The sequence below is a fragment of the Brachycentrus maculatus genome, unplaced genomic scaffold (assembly GCF_059751285.1).
Source record: "Brachycentrus maculatus isolate JH-2025_06_01 unplaced genomic scaffold, ASM5975128v1 h1tg000531l, whole genome shotgun sequence".
Classification (NCBI taxonomy): domain Eukaryota; kingdom Metazoa; phylum Arthropoda; class Insecta; order Trichoptera; family Brachycentridae; genus Brachycentrus; species Brachycentrus maculatus.
In genome coordinates this window covers 213494-236523 of record NW_028281277.1, presented here as the reverse complement: position 1 = coordinate 236523, position 23030 = coordinate 213494, and the positions used below count along the sequence as shown (strand labels likewise).

General features: G+C 34.2%; 1 protein-coding gene and 1 long non-coding RNA gene across 2 annotated transcripts; both read left to right on the top strand.

Annotated features, from left to right (window-relative positions):
• The first annotated feature begins 1226 nt into the window (after positions 1 to 1226).
• On the top strand, positions 1227 to 4765 carry LOC148301668 (uncharacterized). The gene is made up of 6 exons (XR_015838766.1): positions 1227 to 1292; positions 1371 to 1451; positions 1740 to 1963; positions 2702 to 2791; positions 2891 to 2979; positions 3124 to 4765. It is a non-coding gene; the product is annotated as an uncharacterized LOC148301668 (long non-coding RNA).
• Positions 4766 to 5257: 492 nt separating this feature from the next.
• LOC148301667 (kelch-like protein 6) lies at positions 5258 to 15864 on the top strand. Its single transcript, XM_088272903.1, has one exon. The coding sequence runs from the start codon at positions 5388 to 5390 to the stop codon at positions 7002 to 7004; it is 1617 nt and encodes a 538-aa protein (XP_088129029.1). The 5' UTR covers positions 5258 to 5387; the 3' UTR covers positions 7005 to 15864.
• Positions 15865 to 23030: the final 7166 nt, after the last annotated feature.

Sequence of the window (23030 nt, the reverse complement as noted above, 5' to 3'; positions counted from 1 at the left end):
AATCCTGAAGATTTTTTCTGAATTTGAAAAATATTTAGTTTTTTTAAAAAAATAATTAAAAAATACATTTTCTTCAAAATGCAAAAAACAACACTTTCTGCCCTATATCGGGTAAATATTAAGTTAAAAATATGTATCTTTTTCAGGGATATAGTACATTTGCTGGGCATTTTGAAAACAAACACAACTGAAAACTGACGAATTTTGATTTATGACGTTCTTGAAAGAAGTGAGCGATGTGTGCAGCCATGCTGATATCTTCAATACTACTATTATTTCATTTAAAAAAAAACTTTTCTAATTAACTAATCTCTACTTATTCTAATCTATCTATACTTATCAATTTCTTTTCTTTTTTTCTGATTATCATAATTCTTTTTGTGCTTTTAGTGGAAAATTGTTTCTGAATCATTTAGTCTCATTGTTCTTTTTTTTTTCTCTAACCTGTACTTTCTATATGTCTAAATGTATTTGTTATTTTCCCTTTAAAATAAAAAAATTAATTAATTAATTAAAAATTAAGTAAAAAAAAGAAATGCGATCTCTCAGAAGAATGTGAGACAAAACGATGTATGATAGATGTTCGAATAGTGAAATAAGGAAGGAATGCATAGCTGAGACAAGATAGATGTTCGAATATTGAAATAAGGAAGGAATGCATAGCTGAGACAAGCATTATCAATAAAATTAAGAAAGGTGTGTTGAGATGGTTTGGACATGTAGAACGAATGAGGGAGGAAAGAACGGTAAAACAAATTTATGAGGCGAATGTAATTGGAAAAAGGAGCAGAGGAAGACTGAGAAAAACTTGGCACGATCAGGTATGCCAAATACTTGAAAGCTGTCAGTTTAGGAGTCGAAACAATCGGCGGGTATGTATGAGGAGATGCATGAACGTGGAAGAGGCGTAGAATGTTTGCAAAGACAGAGTGGTGTAGCGTTCTATTCTCTCTGCGTACCCCTGCGGAGAAGCGGCGTGATGGTTAGTTACAGCCTGTAATATCTCGCGGCCATCTTTGATTCCTGCAGTAAGAAGGGTATGAAGGGGAAAAAAATAAATTTTTCGACAGACCTTGCGCAGTAGCTATTTACCGAATGACGTATCTGTGGACCTTAGTTGGCTAAATTATGACGTCATGCGCAGAACTAGACGAGTTTAAAAATACCTTCTATCATTTCAACTGTGGTTTACCCCCACCCCAACCATCAAAACATATGATTTCGGTAGGTAAACAAAACTTCACCAAGATGGCCGCTTTCCCGTCGGCTTGCGGACCGTTCCATTATCACGGGTATTTTTTTTGGAATCATTTGAAATAAAATGGTTTATACAAATATTATTAGTTTATATCATCTCCGATCTGTTTCAGGTGTAAGATTTCAAGTAGGCATTCTATATCAATCCAAAAGGAATCCAAGTTTCACTGCCAAACAAATATTGTGCAAGAAACGTAAGTTTAAATTATTTGCTGATGTTTATCATTTCTGCATTATCACTTTCATTATGTTGTGTAGCGTTAATCTATTTTTTTTATGATTATTTATAGGTTGTATGTAACTTTACATTGAAAGTAATCTTCAAAACTTCGTAAATTTAATCTTGAATTCAACCGAATTTAGACGGCCATTTTAAACGTTTTCTACGCACTTCTTCAATTCTAAAATTATTCAAAATATTACATATTTATGTTATTATATTTTAATTGTAATGGTTTTTACAAATCTCTATTTTATTTCAGAGTGTATGGATAAGATTTCAATCAGGCATTCTACAATATATCAAAACGAATCATTTGTTTCGAGAATCCAAATCAAGAATTGATGTTTGAGATATACATTTTCCCTGTGAACGAACGAAGGGATTTTATTTAAAATCAGTGCGCTAGATTTAAATTTATCACTAATTGGATCCTTCCTCAACCTGCCTCTGCCAAACGAGTATTCTTTAGCAACGAAATACGACGTAAGTTAATTATCTGTTGATGTTTATTATGTTTATTTTATTACCTTTTTTTGTACAATGTTACAAGGAATATATATACAATGACAGATTTAGAAGGGTTTGAAGTTCCTGATTTCTATAGGACAAAACATAATAACAGTGCCGAAGTGGTGAGGAGGATGTTTTACAATGGGTAGTTGCAGTCATCAAGAAGTACTTCTACTTGTATCATGATTGAAAGTGAAATAGCAGAAAAAGTGAACCTTAGAAAAGAGGATAAAAGCGAAGATAGCGAAGAAGAAACAACACTGCAAAAAATTATGTTATCAGTGTTAAGATCGCATCTCGATGATCCAATAACATTTATCAACTATTTGTCAGATAACGAAGTTCTACTATATTGTACGCATTTTCGTAATTTTAGAGGGTTGATTATAAAAAAAAGTTTGTTGTTTTTTAAAAGAGTGCAAACAAAACATTTCAAAGCAGGATTACTTAAAGCGTGTCGATATCAAACAGCAACATCACTTCACGACGAGTGTTCGAAGACAATATTTTTTTTTTGAGTTTTGCATTGTTTATTTATATCTAAATACAGTGTTCATATTTTGAAGAAGAAAAAAATGTTAATTATAAACCTATTTTCTAACCTATTCTCTCCAATTAGTCCATTTTATCGAGTTTTTATTTCTCATACATGTATATAGATTCTTGTGGCTCTATTACATACCTAATATTAATTTAATTATATTCTTAAAGCTCTTCGTTCCGAGTTATCTAGTGCTAGTGGAACTCTCTAATTATTATGACCAGCTAGCAGAGCCTCTTTGTTTACTCTTGAACCCTGGTGTATGTATCTTTTTCTTTGGTGGAATCATTTATTTTACTTCAATAATATTTTAAAATCAATGTATTATGTCTTGGTGTTAATTAAGTTAAATTTTTCAGCTCTTTATTCCGTGTTACCGAGTACTAGCAGAGCTATCCAATGGAATCAGCAGCTAGCAGACCCTTTTTATTAGCTACTGAACCATGTGGTATGTATCTTCCCATTAATGTAATTATCAAATTTCTTATTCATTCGTTCTCATACACACCTATTAATATTATATACGTTTCTGTGGAATTCTATGTTAAAATATTTTACTACTTTACATTTGATGCAATATAATTTATTTTAGGAGTACAGCCACCCGTTTTGTCAATTTTATTGGAGAATCGAGAGTTTCTAATCTGACTCCAAGGAATCAAAAGCTGAACATGGGCGATGAAGACGAAGAAGCAACTTCGATATGTTCAAAAGAAATCGACAACATTTGAACAATGGCACATGGCTGCTCGTAGATATAAAGAGGGGAAAGTATTACTACAATACCTTTCGTTGTTAAATCTGATTCCTTATAGATTTATTTAATGTCAGATCAAACAATCGCATCGCCATAAAAGGTAAATGATATACCTGAAAAGATAAAGCTCTTGTTATCGCTTTATATACAGAAGGACCTAAGGGCTACAGGTTACTGGCTAAACTCTGCTTTGCCTTTTCCAATAACCATTGAAAAATAACTATACTTAATTAGGCTGAAACCCGGCATTAATGACATATTATTTAACAATTTAAAAACAAAAGATTATAAAATTATGTATTATTATTATGGTATATCATAATAATGATAGATCAGTAAAAACTTGTAATTGTTATATTTTATGAAATGAGTCCTCATGTAAATTTCAATTTACGAAATGGATTTATCGAAGTGCAATGTTTTTCGATCACACATTAACTATTAGGATAAAAGGGCTTTACACACCTTACAAGCAACCTCAATATTTTTCTTTTTTTGAAAGTGGTGCTAAACATGCAGATCTGAAGGGTATTGTTCTAACTACAAAGAAATTTATTTTATTTGGCCTTAAGCCTATAGCTATTGTATGTGATCAGGGTACCACTGTGTTATTCTAAAATTGTTTAAATGAGGCCGATCTTATTTATTTATATCTAAAAGTACATTTCTATAATATATAGGTCCAAGAAAACTCTTCAGTATTCCTGGTGACTTTACAATTCGATATATGTATTTAACAATATTTCTTTATTGATATGAAACATAAATACAATATTTGGTAATGCCTTAAGCACTTTCGTTTAAAGTAATGCTCATTAGTTGTAAACAAGAAGGCTTTTTGGGACCTAGTTTGAGCACTACACTGAATTTTACTGTCCGGCAGTCAGGTTAGCATGAAAAAACGGATGATTGGCTTGTGCACTTGTCCGTCTTTCTCCGGATCGGTGCGCTCGATCGGTGCACGATCATGGTTAGCATGAACTCGATCACTAAAGCTAAACTGTTGAAATCATTTGGACCGGACTGCCAAACAGTAAAATTCCGTGTAGTGCACAAGCGCCCTTAGGGCGTTTGTCCACTACACGGCATTTTACCGTCCGGCACGTCAGTTAGCGTTTTTAAACGACGATTGGCTTGTGCTTTACTCCATCTTTCTTCGGATCGGAGCTCTTGATAGGTGCGTGAACACGTTGCGCGTAAATTCGATCACGCTACACTGTCGTAGTCGCTTTCACTTTTCAAAACCTGACTGCCGGAGGGTAAAATTCCGGGTAGTGGACAAGCGCCCTTTGTGTGTGTAATTTTAAGTACAATAATAATTTTATATATTCCTGTAATATTGTAATTTTCTTTGATTTGATCCAGAAGGTTATAGGTTTAAGAGAACTAAGAGTTCTTCCAACAACTCGAGTATGTGATTGGTTCACCTTCTGGTTCAGTCAAAGTAAGGATATAATAAACCTTTTTACTAGCTAAATGATTTTTTCATTTTTCAATTTCATTGAATAATGTCAAAATCAATATAGCCTAAATATGTCATCAACATAAAACTCTGTAAAATGCGTATTTTGCCATTTTCCTGAAAAGGCGGGAAAATGACGAAACGCATTTTACAGAGTTTCATGTCGATGGCATTTATAGGTTATTTTGATTTTGACATTTGAGCTTCTTCTTCCTTCTTGTCTCTATAAGGCTGTCGAGTGCATCGATCAGCTGATTTTTCTGCGTAGGCTATTTTTTAGTGTGAATAGTGAGAATATTTAATTTTCTTGATTTTTTTCAACACGTATAATCATTTACCATACTAATTTGACAAAGATATCAATCTTTACTAATATATAATCTTTGGTTAGTTAGTTAGGTTAAAAATTGGTACCTACTTTCACCGAAGTAAACATTTAATTTTTTACCATTTTGGCGTCTGGCAATAATTATAAATTAGACGCTCATCGAGATCGCCGGCTTTGACGCCATTTGACGCTTCCATAATCGATTTTCCTTTGTCGCCGAGTCCGCTTGTTTTGGATCCAACGCAAATTGTTTTTAAACTGAATTATTCGCTGTTTTCTTTTATAAATCTGTTAATTAAATCCCGTAAAATGGCGTCAAGTGATTTAGGGGAGTTTGATGTGACAATACGCGTACACGGACAACAATTCAAAGCTCACAGTGCCTTGCTCTCGAAACATTCGCCGTACTTCGAAACAATGTTGAATTCGGGTTTCAAAGAAGGATTTTCAAAAATCATCACCCTGGACTCCTTTGAACCCGAAATATGCCGTAGTGTTTTAAGTTTTATGTATACGACCGAGTGCGAAATTGACGATATGTCCGAATTGTACGCCGCCGCCGAATTTCTACGCGTTTACAACCTGATGGCGTACGTTTTGTTAAATGTCGAGGACAGTTTGACGCATAGAAACTGTTTGAAAGCTCTTCGTTTCGCCTTTTCTCGCGGTTTTGAAACTTTGAGCATAAGAGTGATAAACGGCATCGTCCGGCGTAATTTGTTGATTCTCTGCGAGTGGGACGATCCCAACTGGGACTTCAAATTGTTAAAAAAAGTTTTTTCGTTAACTCATTTTAGGCATATGCATAGGTTAAGTTTCGTTAAGTATATGAAGTATTGGATAGTGGTGGACCCCGTAAAACGCATCCCTTTAGTTAGAAGCATCGTATCGACAATTCTTCAAAAAAGGGTTGTTGTGGATAACATCGTAGATTTTGTCGGAGAGTTGCCATTTTTGATCGGCAGAGGTCGGATTATCTACAAGATATATCCGACTCCTAACCTCAAAATTTACATAATAGGCGGCAATTGCAAGGAGCAATTTCCTTCTCATTGCGAGATACACACCGTGCCGCCTCCCGCCAAGAATCTGTTCGCGGTGAAAAAGACCAGCCTCCCTTGCATGGACACCCAGATGACGGAGTTCGGTATGGCCTTGGATAAAGACGGGTTCTACATTATCGGCGGTCGCAGCGAGTGCGGTCGGTTTTCGGACGTGATCCGCTATTTCGATTTCGATCGGAACAAGTGGTCCATCCACTCGTTTTTGAACGAGAGCGTGACCTCGTGCGCGGCGACCTCGTGGGACAGCCGGCTGTACATGTCTGGCGGGGTGACCTGCGACAAAGTCGTGCTGTCGAGCAGTTTCACGTGTAACCCCAAGGTCAGGTCATGGTTCGCGACGGCTCCGATGAACTCGAAGCGGATGAATCACAAGATGTGCTGCATGAGCGGGTTGGTCTACGCGATCGGCGGTCACAACGGCGTAAGAGCCCTAGCGACGGTAGAGAAATTTCTACCTTTCGATGACGTGTGGGTGGAAGTCGCCCCGATGTCGCACGAAAGGGAGCGATTCGGAGCCGCCGTCGTTAACCGGTACATTTTTGTCTTCGGCGGACTGGACAGCGCGGGCAAGTCCATCAAGATAGTGGAACGCTACGACACTTTAGAAGACTCGTGGCAGGACGTGGCGGAGATCCATTCCGGGTACGATCTGGGTGTCGCGTCGTGGGGGACAGACATCTACATCAGCGGAGGACACTCCGGGGTGTCTCCGGACAACAGCGTGGTGCGCTTCGACGCCCTGTCCTGCGTCAGCATGCTCATCAGCCAGCTCACATTCCCCCGACAGTCCCACGGCACCGTAATCATCCCGAACAACGAGCCGGGGAACATTTGGGAAGATTACCAACCGGAACGGAATTAAAATTAGTCTTTAATTGAATTATTTCACCTCTCCATTTTTACTTGGTAAATAGAGCTCTTCTCTTGCCATTCAAACACATAGACAAGTTTTAATTCCGCTGCCTCCAATTCCATTCCGTATATATTTGTAAAAGATTTATCGAGTCTGTTGTTATAGCGAGCTCTCTAGTCTCGGGAATCGAACCCGGGACCTCCAGAATGGTAGCCTAGTGCGCTGTCCATTGCACTACAGAGAAGGACTAATAATATAATATAATTTGATATTATACTACTGACTATTGATATATAATACAGTATTAATATCTGTGTGTATCGTAAGAAACAAAATATTTATCTTTTAGAAAAAAAGATTAAAATATTAATCACAATTTACACTATATATTACTCTGTTTATATATGTTTTGATTTTCTCACTGTCATATTTATTCAATGTTACCCTGGACTGGTACCTGAAGCAGAGGGCTGATCACCTTTCCTTCATGTGTAAAACGATCATGATAACACTGCGTTTATATGACGCAGTGCCCTATGCACCATTGGGGTGCGGATAAGGGTTTTATTATTATATTATATATGTTTTACTTAGATGTTTGTATGTGACCTGCAATTTTATGTCACCTATCATCAATGTTAACATTTGCTTGTGATAACAATTACCTCATATTTAAATTGTTAACTGTACAAATATGTGTCCTAGATTTAATATAGTTACTCAACAGAGTGAAGCGAGTTGATAAAAGAAGGGCGAAAGTAGACTGGGTGCAGTCGAAATGTGATCTCTCAGACAATTGTCTGGCCAAACGATGTACGTTAGATGTTTGAATGGTGAATTTGCAGACCATATCAATATCTAGGATATGTCTATTCCTAAGTACAAAGAAATGATAATTATGACATTTCGCTCACTCCTTTCAAGAACGTCATAAATCAAAAATCGTCGATTTTCAGTTGTGCATGTTTTCGGAATGCCCAGAAAATGTACTATATCCCAGCAAAAGTGGCATATTTTTTACTTAACATTTACCCGCTACAGGGCAGAAAGTGTTGTTTTTGCATTTTGAAGAAAATGTATTGTTTAATATTTTTTTTTAAATATACTAAATATTTTTCAAATGGAGAAAATACCTTCAGGTTTTACCTAAAAAGATCTGTTGCACAGTAAACAGTTCAATAAGTGGCTTGATATTTATTTTTAATACATTGTGTTATATTTTTAAACCTTAAAGACGTTCTCCTGAAAAATCAAGTATTTTGATTTATGACGTTCTTGAAAGGAGTGAGCGATTTGTGAATACAAAAATATGATTCTCATAGTCTAGGATGTGAATTGAAGTTATGAATTATTCACAGAAATTGGTATGACTACTGCTCTTTATAGAGTTATATGTATACCGACTTAACGATGAACACGATTCTACATTTATGTATTAATTTTTAAATCAAACACGGATTTTTTGAGTCTACTCAGTTGTATTTTATTAACAAAAACACATGAAAAATTAATATTGTGTAGTAAAAAATTAGTGCCGTCCGCCTCTGTAGTGTAATGGTCAGCACGCTCGGCTACCGTTCTGGAGGTCCCGGGTTCGATTCCCAAGGGGGGTAAAATAAATATGAGTGATTTTTTCACTGTAATATTTATTCAATATTATTACCCTGGATTGGTGCCTGAAGCGGAGGGCTGATCACCTTTCCTTCGTGTGTAAATGATCAAGATAACACTGTGTTCATATGAAGCAGTGCCCTATGCACCATTGGGGTGCGGATAAGGGTTTTATTATTTTATTATTAGTAAAAAATTAATATCGCGCCTAGTAATGGCATTTTCAAACGAATGTTTTGGCATTTTAGGCCATAACTAGGCGAAACAATTGTCACAATATGATTTTTTTATGTTCTTTTGTTAATAAAATACAACTTAGTAGACTTTAAAAAAATCTGTGTTTGATTTAAAAATTAATACGTAAATTAAAATGGAGTTCTACAAATTAAACGCCAAATCAATAAGTAAACCATTCTACATCACAATTTTTTTGTTTAGTTTTATGCCAAAATTTTATGTTCAATAACTTATATATCGCTCACTCCTTTCAAGAACGTCATAATTCAAAAAACTTGATTTTTCAGGAGATCGATTTTAAAGTTTAAAAATATAATACAATGTATTCAAAGTAAATATCAAGCCACTTATTGAACTTTTTACTGTGCAACAGATCTTTTTAGGTAAAAACTGAAGGTTTTTTCTCCATTTGAAAAATATTTAGTATATTTCAAAAAATAATTAAACAATACCTTTTCTTCAAAATACAAAAACAACACTTTCTGCCCTGTAGCAGGTAAATATTAAGTTAAAAATATGCCGCTTTTGCTGGGATATAGTAAATTTTCTGGGCATTCCAAAAGCATGCACAACTGAAAATTTACAATTTTTGATTTATGACGTTCTTGAAAGGAGTGAGCGATATGTATACTTATATATCGTTATATTTTCTATGTATGATACTGTCTTCTGTTATCTTTATTTTCTAACTGGCTTCAGCCATAACTAAATAAATATGTAATTTTCATATGAAATAAGAAAAAAATTAACATCTATACTTCCCCATTTAATATTATCTAGAGTCAGAAATTCAATTCGATTTGATATACTTTAAAAATGACCGCTCAAACGCTGTATCTCTAACTAAAATACCAGCATAGGTCAGGAAATGTCATTCATTTTAGATAATTTAATCTATGTGGACATGAATGAGTTATCTGTTTTTGGGGGTTAGAATTTAAAATGCACTCAATGTGATTATTTTATCTTTCTCTTGATAACACATATTATTTTTCTCGTTTCAAACTCTAGAAACAAAACTGAAATTCAATTAATTGAAATGCAAACTGACTTAACTGTGTATGTATGCATATAAATATATATTTATATTGATGTAAAAATTATTATAAGGCTAAGATCGGAAGATGACGGGTCTCTTGGCTCCATAATATATATGAGTGGACAGGAGTATGGAACCTGAAGAGCTGTTCCGGACTGCCCGAAATAGGGACACTTTGTCACAAGTGATAAGAAGAAAAATAATTATTTAAATGTTAAAATTACTGTAAATTGTAAAGCGCCTTTGATGTGATTTTTCACAAAAATGGCTCTTTATAAATTATTATCCAATATTATTATCAACTGCCGATCAACATTACAAAATGGCAGCTTTATATTTCAACCCGAGCTCTGCTCATCGCCAAATGTTTTTAAAGTAGATCTTAGTATTGATAAGTCGTAAGGAAGAAGCGTTAAGGTGGAGACTGACCGGCGCATTTCATCGTAACATAACACGTTACGATGTGAGCATTCAGGCAGTCAGTACAGCGAGCCGAGCGCTCCATCCATAGTTTCGGATGCTCGCCGCGAGCCATGTTACGACGAAATGCTTCGGTCAGTCTCCACCTTTATGATTAAGTTAAAATAAGATATAAAAGTGGTTTTAAGCAAAGCTATTTTGGATTAGTGTTATATTGTCACCCAGGAGTTTGATTATTATTTTGCATTTACTTTAAATAATAATAAATTTAATGCGGATAACAAGGCATCCAAATGATTTAGGACATTGTTGCCATGTGTATAAAGTAAAATTTAATATAAAATAAATAATCTATGGAAATTATCGAAAATTTTAAAAGCCCTGGGTCTTTGTATTATACACTAATTAGTCCTAATGTAAGTTCCTATCGTAACTATTGTGTTTTTATAATAATTGCTATTTTACCTGCTTTAACAATTATACACTAGTTATTTGCTGCCTTGAAATGGAAAGAGTTGATTTTTAATACTTTGCTATATGAATATATTTAATGCAAATAGATTGTAAGTTAGCTAGCTTGTCGAAGGTAGATGATACTGCTGTTAATGAATTACTTGATAACTCTGATCAATTGAACACCACTATTTCAGAAATCAGTACCAACCGAGTTTTATCTTTGCTTGTAAACGCCAAAATAACTAAACATCAATATTTATCAATTAGAAAAAGCGGTGTCACCCTTCAGGGCAACAAATCACCAAATCATCTGCTGAAATTGATTTAAAACCTTTGTTAGATCATATGACCAACCGGATATTTGAATCCCAGAAATAAGTATTAGACAGCATGTCTCCTGAATTTAATGATATTGTTTTAATCAGTAAATGGGGGTTTGATGTTAGTACGGGGCACAGCGAGTACAAACGAAAATTTTCCGATTCAAGTATCCGGGATGGGAGTTTATTTGTTACGTCTTTTCAGTTAATTTGTAAATCAAGCACCTCCGACCCAGAACCAATGCGTGTAATATGGAAAAATCCTCGCCTTTCTTCTACTAGATTCTGTAGACCCATTCGTTTCCAATTTGCTAAAGAAACTAAAGAACTCTGTGCAAGAAGAATCTCATTTAAAAAATAAAATTAGTAATTTAATACTTGAACTACTTGACGCCCTCCTTACTCACCAGATCTAGCCCCGAGTGACTTTTTTTTGTTCCCTAAGCTGAAAATTACGCTCGGAGGACAGAGATTTTCATCGAATGAGGAGGCCAACACCTATATCAGCTTGTTATTTTAATAACTGCGAAATACGAGTACAAAATTCTTTACAATTAACTATGGGTGACGTAAGATTTGTAGTGCTCTCAGTGATATTCATTGCAGTGCTACATTTGTAATGCAACATCGAGAGAGATGAACGGATAAATGTGTTTATCTAAACCAGACACTACTAAATTTGAATTTGGCTTACCCTCATACGAGGATCGGATTTTTCAAATATTTTATTCATATATCATACAGAATCGATTTAAAATCAGGGCAGGTTTGAGGTGAAGAAAACAAAACCCTTCTTTTACAAAGAAAAACAATTATTCAGCATAAATTTAGGGAACGATTGGGTCTAATTGTTGATATGCCGTGTAGTTGAGGAAGTGGAACTTCTAATGATGGAAATACCGCTTGTAAATTTTTCATTAATTCATCTGTTTTGGCTAAAATTACGGGATTAGATAAGAATTTGATTGACAGATGCTGGCAGTGTCTGTCGTCAGGCTATAAAGATAAATTTAAAGAGTATGTTCTAAAGAAGTGCTCAAAAACAGGCTTATCCGTGATTCAATTTACCATCTTCCGTGGACAAATTTTGATTTATGGGTCTGAGGTGATTGATCGTTTGTTATTATCAATAGGGGGAGCTCTCCGGAGAGGCTGTAGAGTCTTCAATCCAAAAAATTATCAAATTATTCGATCATATTAGAAAAATATCAAGAATGGTTACCATCAGTCAGTGGTGTAGTGATAAAAAAGGTGTACCGGAATGCTACTCTCCTCACCCCTCCACACATGGCAAGTGATAGACGTGCCTCTCGTATGAACGCCGTTCTATGTATTTCAAGCCATATACTGTTTGTTCAGACGCTTCTTTGCATAGGCCTAGTAGTTGTAAATGTGCGTTGCAAATTGAATAAAAATGTGGATAAAATATATCGCAGGAACAATTTTCAGTATATTCCGACCCAACTTTACCACTGCATGCACTTAGTTTAGTAAAATTATAAGGAGATTAGTTGAATAGTAAATATGTGTAGGAAATAAGCCAACAGCTAGTGAGAGAATTTCATTAAGATTAAATGAAGCCCGCCACCCATTCCATATCGTGGATTGAATATATCAGAATTTAATTAATTTTTTTAATGACTATACTGTGTATTATGTATAAGTTTGTTGACGGCGTATGAAAACCTTCGGAGCGAGACTTGCATCAAGAAGCGACGGAATATTCCGGATATACTGCGTAAACAATGGCAGGATTCAATAAGCGCCATGTGATAGATAGCCAATAAGAAAACTACCATCTCAGCCGGTGATTAGTGCTATATCTCGGAAACTAAGACATTTTCTGAGACGCCCAACATCTAAGACTCGGTTAAGACTAAAACCAACGTAATTCAGAAGTCAATAACTGAATGAAACGACAATATATGCAATATGCCACATTGAAAATAAATTTACAAAATAAGTGCCGCCATTATAGGGACTGTGCAGTATACATTCAGACTTGTTTGACCATCTGCGCCGCAAACAACTTTAAGAAATACCAAAAGAAAAGTTTGAAAACCACTGTCAATTATTTTGAAGAACATCAACAAAAGAAAAAACTTAGCTACTGAACTGGTAAAGATATATTTTAACATGACAACATTGATGTCAGGGAGTGGGGAATGATGTCAGCCAATGGATACCCGCCATGTTGCATGGAGCACGTGTACTGGAAAACATCCGTTGGCAACCCGCACTTCTTCCCCGGGATCGAGTGTAGATCATACATAAAATCGTATCGGGCTTGTATTGGGAATAAACCATTAAGTATTTTTACTGACAAACGCGACGGCTGTTACAATATCCTTATATATTATAAAAGGAACACCAGGATAAGTGATATGCGAGGTGGAAGATGTCGTTAGGTGGGGGAGGCAGCAAAAAAGACAATGGTATGGGTATGCGAGGAGAATGGAACCATCCAGACTCCCCCACATTGGACTGGACGGCCAACCCCAAGACAGACCACCAAAGAGATGGATTGACAGCCGGGAATCGACATCGCAGGAGGCTAATCCCTCTTAAAAACAGGCCACAGGGCCTACACCAAACAGAAAAAGAAGGTATTATAAAAAAAGAAGATGCTGACCTCCATGGAAAACGTATTAACAACATGTCTTGATACTGGTCTCCAGAAATGCTTCGAATGTCGGAGGTACCATGCTGATGAATCTGAAGCCCGCTAAACTCATAAAAGCTAGCGATATATTGCTCAAGAAATTGCCAAACAGTCATCGAAATCAAGAATTACACAAGAAAATTTCCTTGCAATGAGAAAAAATAAAAAAACTGCCTCGGAAAATAAACAATAATCATCTAAAATGGATAGAATATGCCACAAAGTCCATTAATGAAAGTGAATTATATGAGAATTGCTAATTGGTTTTCCCCTACTTAACCAAAACATTTGTAACGACTGCCAAAAAAAATACAAATGTTAGCATAAGTAGCTCCTAACTTACCTTTAGGTAGGTCTCTTTAGAGCGTAAAACTACCTCTTGTCCTAAAAGGACGGTGAGGAATTGACGATTAAAAAAATAAGCCATCTATAACTCAACAGCCCATATTGGCCTTGCCTTGTTTACGACGGCTATCCAGAATAACTTCGAAAATCCAACAACCATCTTCCGGAAGAAATTGAAACGAGCCCTGCTGAAGATTGACAGCCATATTGAAGAGGAACATTTTAATAGTATTTAATATGTTCTACCACTAAATTTAACCAAATATATATATATTTAATATATTATAGATGAAACTATACTAAGTTAGAAAATAAAATATACGAATATATATTAAAAATATATATATATTATCTGTTGATAAATATCTAAAATGTATATTTTTAGACTAGGTAACTTGCTTATATTTATACTAACCAAAAATATTGATTAGAATGCATTTATTACATTTTGCTGATGTCACAAAAAATAAAATAAATGTTTTATTTTTAAAAATGTTTGCATCTTTGTGCAATAGTGTTTATTTGATCTCATTACGTGCCATTTTTATGCATTTATTTTAAAGTTGTTTTTGTGATTTATAAAAGACTGACGTATTATGCAGAATAAAGTTTATTTATCTTTAATTGTGTTTTTATTTCTGTAGCTACCGCACAAAATGAACTGATTTAATCAGTTAACACACTAAGGACGGGAAAGGTATTTCTACCTGTTGGGTCGATTAGGCAACATGGTGATATCCACCGACAAGACTAAAAGCATGACCATATCAAAGAGTCTAGTTAGATGCAAATTAGTTGTAAATAACAAAACCGTTAAACAGGTGATGAAATTCAAGTATCTTGTAGTTGACGTTGTAGGCGGGTAGCTACTACTACTACCAAGTTGGCAACACTGAACTACTGCTACTACCAAGTTGGCAACCCGAGCGGATTCAACAAAAGCGGCCAACCGGAGCGCGGAGACCAAGATTCGCCTGCATCGCTCGATTGCTAAAGGACGTATATTTTAGCTTCACATTTAACTCAAAGTTCCATAATCGATTAAATAAATTATAATAGTTAATATCAATAGTAATTAAAGTGTAAGAATTTATATCAATATATTTATTGATAATGAAACCATAGAAAAGGTTGATGAAATGAAATATTTGGGCATAATACTAGATTCAAAATTGACATTAAATGCAAATTTTGAACACGTTAATAAAAAAATATAAAAAAAAATATTTTTCCTTAGTAGATTAAGGAATAAATTAAATAAAGATACTGCAGAACTAATTTACAAAACAATCATTCTTCCACATATAGATTACTGCTCAACAATATTATTTTTAGCAAACGAAGGAAATTTAAATAAACTAGAAATTATACAAAATAAAGCGATGAGAATAGTTCTTAAGAAAAATAAATATAGCAATGTAAAAAAAATGAGAGATGAACTAAAATGGTTATCTGTAAGAAGAAGACTTAAATTTAATATGTTGATATTTATACATAAATTTTTACACGATAAATTACCAAAATATTTTAAGGATAAAGTTGTCTTAAACAAAAATTGTCACGAATATGCTACTAGACAAAAGGATAAAATAAGACTACCATTATTGAAAAGAGCTGAGTCGCAAAATTGCTTGATGTATAAGGGTTTAAAAATGTATGATGAGATGCCTGAATGTATGAAGAATGAAAAGTGTCTGAAAGAATTTAAAAATAAATGTCTAAGTTACTGTAAGGAAATGTAAATATATAAAGATGATGTAAATGTATATAATAGTTTATATTAGTTTTAATATAAGCTAACTTAAGAAATAAATAAAAATAAAAAAATAAATAAACAAACTGTAAGTAAGCACTTCTTTTAAATATCCTATTCTGGCTTCCCGCACAATAACACACGCACGAGGTGGCTAAAACGTCAGAAGCTACGGTGACATCTATGGTGAGACCCAGAAACAAATTAATAAGGCTGCAGTTATATCCGGATGCCTCAGAAACTCGGTGTGGAGGAACAAACACGTGAGAATAGAAAGTAAAATGAAAATATACAAAACATGTGTTCGACCACAATAGCCACTTATGGGATTGAGGCAAGAGCAGATACTTCCAGAACAAAATCTCGACTTTGAACTTCCGAGATGAAGACTCTTTGATCCATAGCCGGAAACATATTGCGAGACCGAGTAAGAAATACTGTCATCCGGAGCATGTGTAAGACGGAGGATATTGTGAGGTGGGGACGACAACGAAGGCGATACTGGAACGAACATATAAACAGAATGTCAGAAGATCTCATTTCAAAGTCAGAAAAGAAGAAATTACATATTTAATGTTTTTATATGAATGTTAAATACCAATTTCTTTGTTTAAGTCTTGACTATATGTATATAATGTTCAACAAGCCAACTGTTTATAATCCCTGTTTGTTGGATGATTTATGTTGACATGGAATAGGTACTACACACACACACTTACCCCAACCAACATAACTTTCATAAGAATAGCATTATCGGAGGATTTTTTTAATTGGCCATAGTTTTGTTAATTAATGTTGTTTAATATATTGTTGTAGTGGCTGTAAAAATCCCAAAAAATGAAAAAAAAAAAAAAAATTATCAAATCCTGTCGCCAGGGGTCGGCAGGTATAAAAAAACACCCATTCTAAATGTGTTTATTAAAGTGTTGAATGCCACTGTTTATTGGTTGGATGAAGATATTGCTTTTAGCAGTGATACTGTCACAGGGTGCATCAACAAAATATTGTCCGCCTCCGTGGTGTAATGGTTAGCATATTTAGCTAATGTGCTGGAGGTCCTAGGTTCGATTCCCAGAAGGGTGTGAAAATAAAGTGATTTAACTAAACTAACTAACTAACCATCACGCCGCTTCCCCGCAGGGGTAGGCAGAGAGAATCGAACGCCACACCACTCTGTCCTTGCAAACATTCTTTGCCTCTTCTACATTCATGCATCTCCTCATACATACCCGACGATTATTACGACTCCTGACCCGGCCGCTTTCAAGTATTTGACATACCTGATTGTGCCAAGTTTTCCTCGGTCGTCCTCTGCTTCTTTTTCCAACTACGTTCGCCCCATAAATTTGTTTAACCGTTCTTTCTTCGCTCATACGCTCCACATGTCCAAACCATCTCAACACACCTTTCTTAATTTTATCGATAATGCTTATCTCAGCCTTACATTCTTTCCTTATTTCATCATTAAAAATAAATAAAATTAAAAAAAAATAAAGTGATTTTACACTAATAATTATTTAATATCACCCTGGACTGGTCCCTGAAGCGCAGGAGTGATCACCTCACCTTCATGTAAGTAATATAATTATCAAGGTAACTGTTTCGATATGAGGCAGTGCCCTACGCACCATTAGGTGTGAATAAGGGTTAGAAGAATCAAAATATACCCTATCGTTAGAAAAGTGGGAAATAGCGCATGATTCACATATCGTACTGCCATCTGTTAATTTGTTGACAAAAATAAATAATTATGGGAGGTTATTTTATAATAACATAACCTTGAACGGTACATAATTGACAATTTATATTATCCACTGACACTTCGTGATGGAATTGCATTTTAATATATTATTAGATTAAAACCAATATTTTTACCTTTTCCACTTTATTTTTATTTGACCAGCGACCGGGTTTCGTCGTTACCGACATCATCAGACTGAACTCTTGGAAAAGGGGTTAAAATACTGTCCAAATGTACCTTTAAAAACAAAAGACTTAGCAATTGATGCGGACATAGCAATATCGAAAAACATGGCGGTAAAATATGAATGTTCAAAAATTATTCAAAAATATCACGAAAACGAAAAAATTAATTGTAATACGTTAGATTCTTACACAATAAAGTCAATAAAATCCAAAATTTCTGAACATAACCTTATTGTTTCCAAAGGCAATTCAACAGTAATCTTAAATAAACAAGATTACTTACAAAAAGTACAATTAATTATAAATTCCAGCAATTCTATATCTTGTAGTTGTAGGCGTCTAGCTACACCGCCAAATTGGCACCGCTGAAAAATACGAACATGGCGAATTCGCTACGGAGATTCCCGAACGAAATCAACGATCGCGGCCAACCGAAGAGAAGAGGACGAGATTCGCCTACACCGTTTAGCCAGAGCGGACGTGTTTATCTAGCTTCACATTTTTACTTCCATAGTTCATAAATTCATTAGATTAAGTATTAATAGTAATTATCAATAGTAATTGTAGTGTACGAGCTTATATAAATAAACCATCTGTAAGTAAGAATTCTTTACAATAATTAAAGAAAACACTTCGTTTTTTACCACTTGAGTTTTATTATAGACTACATGTTTCAGAAGCTAAACTTCCATCATTCAGGTCTGTATAATAACTAAAATATAAAATTGTTCTATAAATAAGGAGAGGGGAAAGTAAGGGGAAGGGGTTAGTCAAGGGATGGAGTTTGAAAACAAAGGAAAAATGGAAAGCAATGGTGAAGAATTTTGAAACAATATATTATTTAATAAATTATTATTAGAATTCAGGTTTTTTTGGATTTCTAAATTTTCAAGATAATTCATAATTTGGCCTTTAATGGAACAAGGTGTAATAATTTTAATTTATAAGAGTGAAATGAGTGATTAGTATCTATCATATGATTTGCAAATTCCGAAAAATAATTACTAACAAGACCGCTATGATGTTCTTTAATTCTATTAAATTTCTCGCAGTATAAAGGCCAAATTATGAATTATCTTGAAAATTTAGAAATCCAAAAAAACCTTAATTCTAATAATAATTTATTAAATAATATATTGTTTCAAAATTCTTCACCATTGCTTTCCATTTTTCCTTTGTTTTCAAACTCCATCCCTTGATTAACCCCTTCCCCTTACTTTCCCCTCTCCTTATTTATAGAACAATTTTATATTTTATATTTTAGTTATTATACAGACCTGAATGATGGAAGTTTAACTTCTGAAACATGTAGTCTATAATAAAACTCAAGTGGTAAAAAACGAAGTGTTTTCTTTAATCATTGTAAAGACGATTTTCATGCCCGTAGACTCACGGCCATGAACCCTCAATGTCCACGCCTTATGGACAACCGAAAGTTCACAAAAAAGATATGCCGGTAAGACCTGTAGTGTCACATACCTCAGCACCTGCTTATAAATTAGCTAAACTTGGAATCCACGTCATCAAAAATATTTTAAAATTTAAACCTAGTTATGGAATCCAAAATTCATTAGAATTAAGAGATGACCTTAAAAACATAACAATTTCAGAAAATCTTACCCTCGTGTCTTTTGATGTTGTTAGTTTATTCACTAATGTCCCAACAGATGAACTAAACGTAGTATTAAATGATATTATGGATGTAAAAGGAACAAATCCAATAATGAAAAAAGATATTAGTAACTTAATAAAAACCTGTATAGATCAAAACTATTTTCAATTCGATAATAAATATTATGTACAAAAATCAGGTTTAGCTATGGGAAGCCCTATTTCACCGATCCTTGCTGGTGGAAAAATCCATTACAAAATTAAAATCATTCAATAATGTTAAATTTTATCGCCGTTACGTCGATGATATACTAATTGTATGGCCAAAGACAATTAGACATTTTCCTAACAGAAATAAACAAAATATATATATGTATATACAAGTGCGGTCAAGGTCGCCATAACTTGGCGCCTCCTTTTGAAACAATTATAGTTTTGAATTTAACCAAAATAATGATATTATTTTTTGACATCTCATCAAAGATGAAGAAGAATATGGAAGTCTGGGCATTTACAGGGCTTACGACCGTCATAGGCTGGTTTAAGTGATCACTTTACACACGTGTAACATTCACCAATTCTACCCATTATTGACAACCACACTACTCAAATTCTTGGAAGTTCTATATATATGAACCAATTTAGAAACCTTGTTCATGAATCACTAGAACTTCACTAGAGACATCTATTGGTGAGATGTAAAGAAGCTTTTTACTAAGCAGAAACTCTTATATTAGTATGTGAGATCCGAATCCTGGATTATAATCACACACATGAGAAACGCCAGAAAATACCATAACAAGTATTTGGACACACTCAAAATGTTGTAGCCAAAATAATGAACTAAGAATTACACCCAAGTGACAACCGACTTTCTTCTAATACCACTATCCAATCATAATCATAGAAACTCAATCCTGTGAATAATCTAACGTGTAAAATAGTGTCCTTTTCGTTTTGTTACGGATTACCTACGTTTATTGTATTCTGTGCACTGTCATTATCGATCTTTTTTTTTCTTTAAAAAAAATATATATATTCTTATCGTCATGAATGACCAACAAATGGATTGCATCACCGCAAAATTTTTAGATGGTATGAATACCTTCGAAAAGCGACTTGAGGAGGCTACTGGTGCCGAGCCGAAACTTTCGCTGGTCTCACTGGCTAGTGATTGAAAACAATAAATTAGAATTTGCGATATATAGAAAACCCACATACAGCGATAACATCATTCATAACAAATCTAAGCATTACATTTCCCATAAACTCGCTGTATTTCATAGTTTAATTCATAGGCTGTTGTATGTCCCATTAAATAATGATAATCATAACTCTGAACTCAATACCATAAACACGATAGCCTCCAATAACGGTTATGAATGTGGTTTCATTGATCAATTAATTAGGAAAAAACAAAAGAGACTTGCAACATCTCAATTAAGTACATAAAGCTCTCATTACAGAGACTTCAAAAGTATATAAAAAATGGGCTAAATTATCTTTTATAGGGGATGGTAGTAATAGAATCGGAAAACTAGCGAACAGAGATGAATGTTCCATAGCCTTTTATAATAATTCTAATTTGGGGAAGATAATAATTAATAATAAAGATAAAAGGGAAAAAGAAACAAATTCAGGCTCATATTTATTAAGTTGTGGGTCATGCAGTGCTGAATACGTGGGGCAAACGGGACGATCATTTAAAATAAGAATAAACGAACACGTCCAAAGTTGGAGAAATAAAAAAGAAAACTCCACTTTTGCAAACCACTTAATAGAGTCAAATCATGATTTTGATAAAAATATTAATGTAAAAATCTTACACAAATGTAGTAAAGGTAAAATTTTGGAAATAAATAGGTTAATAAAGACATATTAAATGATCAAGTAACGCACATTCATTCTCTCTTACTTTACCAGAAAAGAAACAATAGATGCCTTAATGTCTTGTCGATAAGAAATGACTGCCGGGAAATTTACATTTCAGAGAACTTCGGACTCCCCCGGGCAACCGCAGCGTAGTGGAAGGAGCCGTCAACCAGCAGTTCCTAATACTTCGTTACATAATTTAAATTCATTTACAAAAAAATGCAAATCTAATATAACTTTATATAAAATCATGCTCTCAATACAAAAAACCGTTTTAAAAAATATTATTAATATTATACAATACTTAAATTCACTCAAATTAAATTAATTTCTCAACAAAATTATATCAAATCATGGTTATCAACTCCTGCCTTGTTTTATATATAACATAACAATTCGTATAGCCTCCCACCAGTCTGATGATGTCGGTAACAACGAAATCCGGTCGCTGGTCAAATAAAAATAAAGTGGAAAAGCTAAAAATATTGGTTTTAATCTAATAATATATTATTATTGACAATTACGTAATAATATGTACAATAGAAACAGTGAATAATAATGTTTTTATATATGATGTATCTTTTTGTGAAAACCTTTAATTGGCTTAGTATTTGTAGCTGGTTTTCCTAAAGGGTAAACTGGATGGGTACCAACCAAAGGAACAGGCAGGCTTTCGTAAGAAATTTGGAACAAGCCACCATCTCCAGATTTTAAAAAATATCATTCAGAAGCAAAGCTAGTATAATATACCACTTAACCTCGCGTTTATAGATTTTAAGAAGGCATTTGACTCTATCAAGATCTGGGCAGTTATGAGCGAGGTCCGAACAACTGTGGAATTGACCATAGATACACAAAACTCCTTAAAAAATATCCACAGCAGGGCTATCCAGCTCCATGAACAAAAACAAAAACAATATTCAAAGATTTATGAGACACACATCATCAATTTTTCACTGACATAATATTCATTTTCATTGAGATGGAAAATAGCCAACATAATCCCACCGCTTAAATACCTTCTCCCACACATCCGACAGACTTTCGACCATTCCCCATATTACCAATTCTTTCCAAAATAATCAAAAGAGTAGTGTTTAATCAATTAAATACTTATTTAACTTATAAATAACCTACCCGTTTCAATCAGGCTTTCGTTTTGGTCACAGCACAACAATGCTTCTTACGAAATTTCAGATAACATCAGACGTGCTACGAACGACAAAAAAGTTAGCATTCTAACCCTTTTTGACTTAAGCAGTGCTTTCAATTCTGTTGACTTTGATGTCCTTCTTGCAAGACTCCACTCTTTCAACATATCACACTCTGTCATAAATTGGTTTTCTGCATTCTTAAACAGTAGATGTCGATGTGTCATAATAGAAAACAAATCATCCTCATTCAATCACCTAGCCACAGGAGTTCCTTAGAGCAGAATTCTATCTACACTCCTATTTTCCATCTTCATTAATTCAATATCCACAAATTTAAACTTTCCTATCACTTATATGGTGACGATCTCCAGCTTTATATTCACACCGACATTAAACACTGCCATAAATCGATTGAACATGAACTTTGATTTGATCTCTTCATGGTCCAAATGATAAATCCTAAAAAATCCCAAGCAATAATAATCAGCAGCCATAGACAAATCTCACTTCTCAACCTCACTAACACTTCAAGACTTAAAATCACCAAACATATCATTTCCATGGCTGCGAGACATGATGCCTATCTGAAAGAGATAAGAATAGGCTGAATGCGTTGGAGATGTGGATCT